A 2,910-nucleotide genomic window follows, 5' to 3' on the forward strand; every position below is an offset into this window, starting at 1 on the left:
AAAAGGCAGTGGTAGTCTATGACTCCCTGTCAGAAAAAGGTAATGAACTAGGTTCAAACCTCAAGGCTTTGATTCTCTGAAATCCTAGCTTATAAATTATAAATGTCCTAGTGACTAGGCCTATTGTGCCAGAATACCTTCATGCTGTGATTCTCTGAAATCATAGCTTATAAATTATATATGTCCTTATGACTAAGCCTGTTGTGCTAATAGATTTAAGGGCCTTGATTCTCTGAAATCATGGCTTATGATTTAAAATTTGTCCTTGTGACTAGGCCCTCTGCGCCACCTTAATATCCTTGATGTTTTATAACTAGGATAAATTATAATGAAGATGATAATTAAATATAACTAACAAATTAACCAATATGGTTTATATTACCATGGTTAATAAATCGTTTAAGACGATAAAACTGTAAGAGCTTCCATATAAACCTTGCCCTTGTTTGATTTTATGTAGCATATAAAGCTACATGGCTAGGTCAAAGGAAGAGAACAGCCACTCTCTGGAAAACCGCGATGATGAAAGGATTAATATAACCAGAGGAGAGCTTCGTACATTGATTGATTCAGCGGTATCTAAAGCTATAGAGGAACGATTTAGGGAATATAGTGAGACTAATAGTAAAGCCTCATCTATACCTCACTCTAAATCTGTCCCTAAAACTCATTCAGAGCCTCATAACGAGCCGCCCTCTAAGAATGAAGGACCAAAGAAGGATGACGATCGTCATTCATCAAATGAACACAGCGTTCCATCCAAGAAGCAAGTGTTCGATAATGAACAACGTACCAAGTCTTGTACCTATAAATACTTTGCTTCCTTTAAACCCCGAGATTTCACGGGGGAAAAGGGAGCAGTAGATTGTATGACTTGGTTGGAAGAAATGGACACGGTGGTGGACATCAGCAGTTGTGCTGAAAGGGATGTAGTAAAGTATGTATCCCAATCGTTCAAAGGAGAGGCACTGGCATGGTGGAGGTCTCTCATTCAAGCTACTGGGAAGATCCCGCTCTATAACATGACATGGGAGCAGTTTGTTACTCTCATTAGGGAGAACTACTGCCCTCAACATGAGGTCGAAAGAATCGAATCGGATTTCTTATCGTTGGTTATGACAAACTTAGATTGTCAAGCTTACCTTACCAATTTTAATACCCTGTCCAGACTGGTTCCTTACCTAGTAACACCAGAACCCAAGAGGATTGCTCGCTTCATTGGGGGTTTAGCCCCAGAAATCAAAGCCAGTGTTAAGGCTTCGAGACCTACTACATTCAGGTCAACAGCAGATCTGTCGCTATCTCTCACACTCGATGTGGTTAGAAACAAGGCTGCCAAGGCCTCTGAAGATGGAAAGAGAAAAAGGGAGGGTGAGAATTCTCATCGCTCCGATAGGAAGAGTACCAGGTTTAAAAGAGACAGCCAGCAGTCGGTTGAGAAGACCAAGTGCGAAACCTGTAGGAAATACCACCTCGGGAAATGCAGATTTGAATCTCAGCCTCTACCGTGTGGAATTTGCAAGTCTCAGGAACATAAAACCTTGGAATGCAAGGAGTTGAAGGATGCAACCTGCTACGGTTGCAACGAAAAAGGGCATATCAAGACCAACTGCCCTAGGAATCAGAAGAAGCCCGAAGAAGCCAAAAGAACAAATGCCTGAGTCGTCAGGATGAACTCCCGGGAGATGGTGCAGTATGATAAATATATAGCAGGACTCCGATCATTTAATACGAGATGGAAATTTGTCGTTGATACTTAAGAAAACGCTCCAACAAATCCTAGATTGATGTTTGTATCTACTAGGAATCACTCTTTTCTGATATCCTTATGGCAAGCTTCCAAGCTATCCAAAAATTCATCAATATAATAAAAAAAAAATGTGACGTTTTGATCCCCTGTCAAAAAGATGATGAATTAGGCCCAAACCTTAAACGCCATTGATGGTCTTTCTTGACCTAGGCTAAACATAATGAATATATATGTTAAATAACATTCATTGAGAATGTTAATACTATATTAGCCTATATGGTCTATAAATACCATGGTTAGTATATGTTCAGACCATCGGGATAAAGAATAGCAGTTGATTGGATTGTAACTAAGAAATTATTTTATTGGCATTAGGGACCAATAACGAAAATGGCAAACTCAAATGAGACAGCCGGCGATCGTATTATGAATGATGTAACACATGCCAATGAAACTACAATTGTGAGCCTTAGAATCTCCGAAAGCGTTCTCCAAACTATGGTAGACGCAACTGTTGGAAAGGCTGTGAAGAAAGCTATGAAAAAGTTCAAGGAGCCCCAGGCTACTCGTTCCCAATTTTATATGGGACCACATTTCCTTACTCATCAGGAGGACCTTGTTCATACCTCAAATGCCAAAGATAAGCTAAAAAGAAAAAGGGAGGAAAAGAACTCCCAGAGCTCTATAAAGAAGAACAAACGAAAGTCCAACCAGAAACCGGTATGCAAGACCTGCAAGGAGTGCCACTATGGGAAGTGCAGGTTCGAACCAAAATCCCGATCACAACCAAGGGTATGTGGGATCTGCAAATCGGGGGAACATACAACGTTGGACTGCGGAGACATGGAGAATGCAGTCTGCTTTGGCTGTAATGAGAAGGGCCACATCAAGACCACGTGCCCTAAATATGTCAAAGGAAAAGCGGCTAAAGAAGGAAAGCCTAAGAATGAAAGCGCCTAAATACCTGAGCTAGTTCATAAATAATGGTCTCAGGTACTTTCCCTATCTTTTTATCAGAAATATAAATGCTAAGAGTTTTATTTTGGATTGGATACCAATAAACCCTAAGCTTAGCAAACTTTTATATTATTCGCAAAGTATAACTTACCAAGGAAACCAAATTAACCGATTCTTCTAGTATCGGTAAGAAATCCTTCTGA

General features: G+C 40.2%; 1 protein-coding gene across 1 annotated transcript; it reads left to right on the forward strand.

The window, feature by feature from the left end:
* Positions 1–473: 473 nt before the first annotated feature.
* LOC110906514 lies at positions 474–2,710 on the forward strand. The gene is made up of 2 exons (XM_022151636.1): positions 474–770; positions 2,126–2,710. Exons 1-2 carry the CDS (start codon positions 474–476, stop codon positions 2,708–2,710), a joined length of 882 nt encoding a protein of 293 aa, XP_022007328.1.
* Positions 2,711–2,910: the final 200 nt, after the last annotated feature.

This window comes from Helianthus annuus, chromosome 14 (genome assembly GCF_002127325.2).
Source record: "Helianthus annuus cultivar XRQ/B chromosome 14, HanXRQr2.0-SUNRISE, whole genome shotgun sequence".
NCBI lineage: Eukaryota > Viridiplantae > Streptophyta > Magnoliopsida > Asterales > Asteraceae > Helianthus > Helianthus annuus.

What these genes read in the sequence shown, in the direction of transcription:
- LOC110906514 (XM_022151636.1), top strand. Translation starts at nt 474, where the DNA reads ATGGCTAGGTCAAAGGAAGAGAACAGCCACTCTCTGGAAAACCGCGAT. An exon ending in GCGTTCCATCCAAGAAGCAA is followed by an intron (nt 771 to 2,125) that starts GTGTTCGATAAT and finishes TATTGGCATTAG; the next exon opens with GGACCAATAACGAAAATGGC.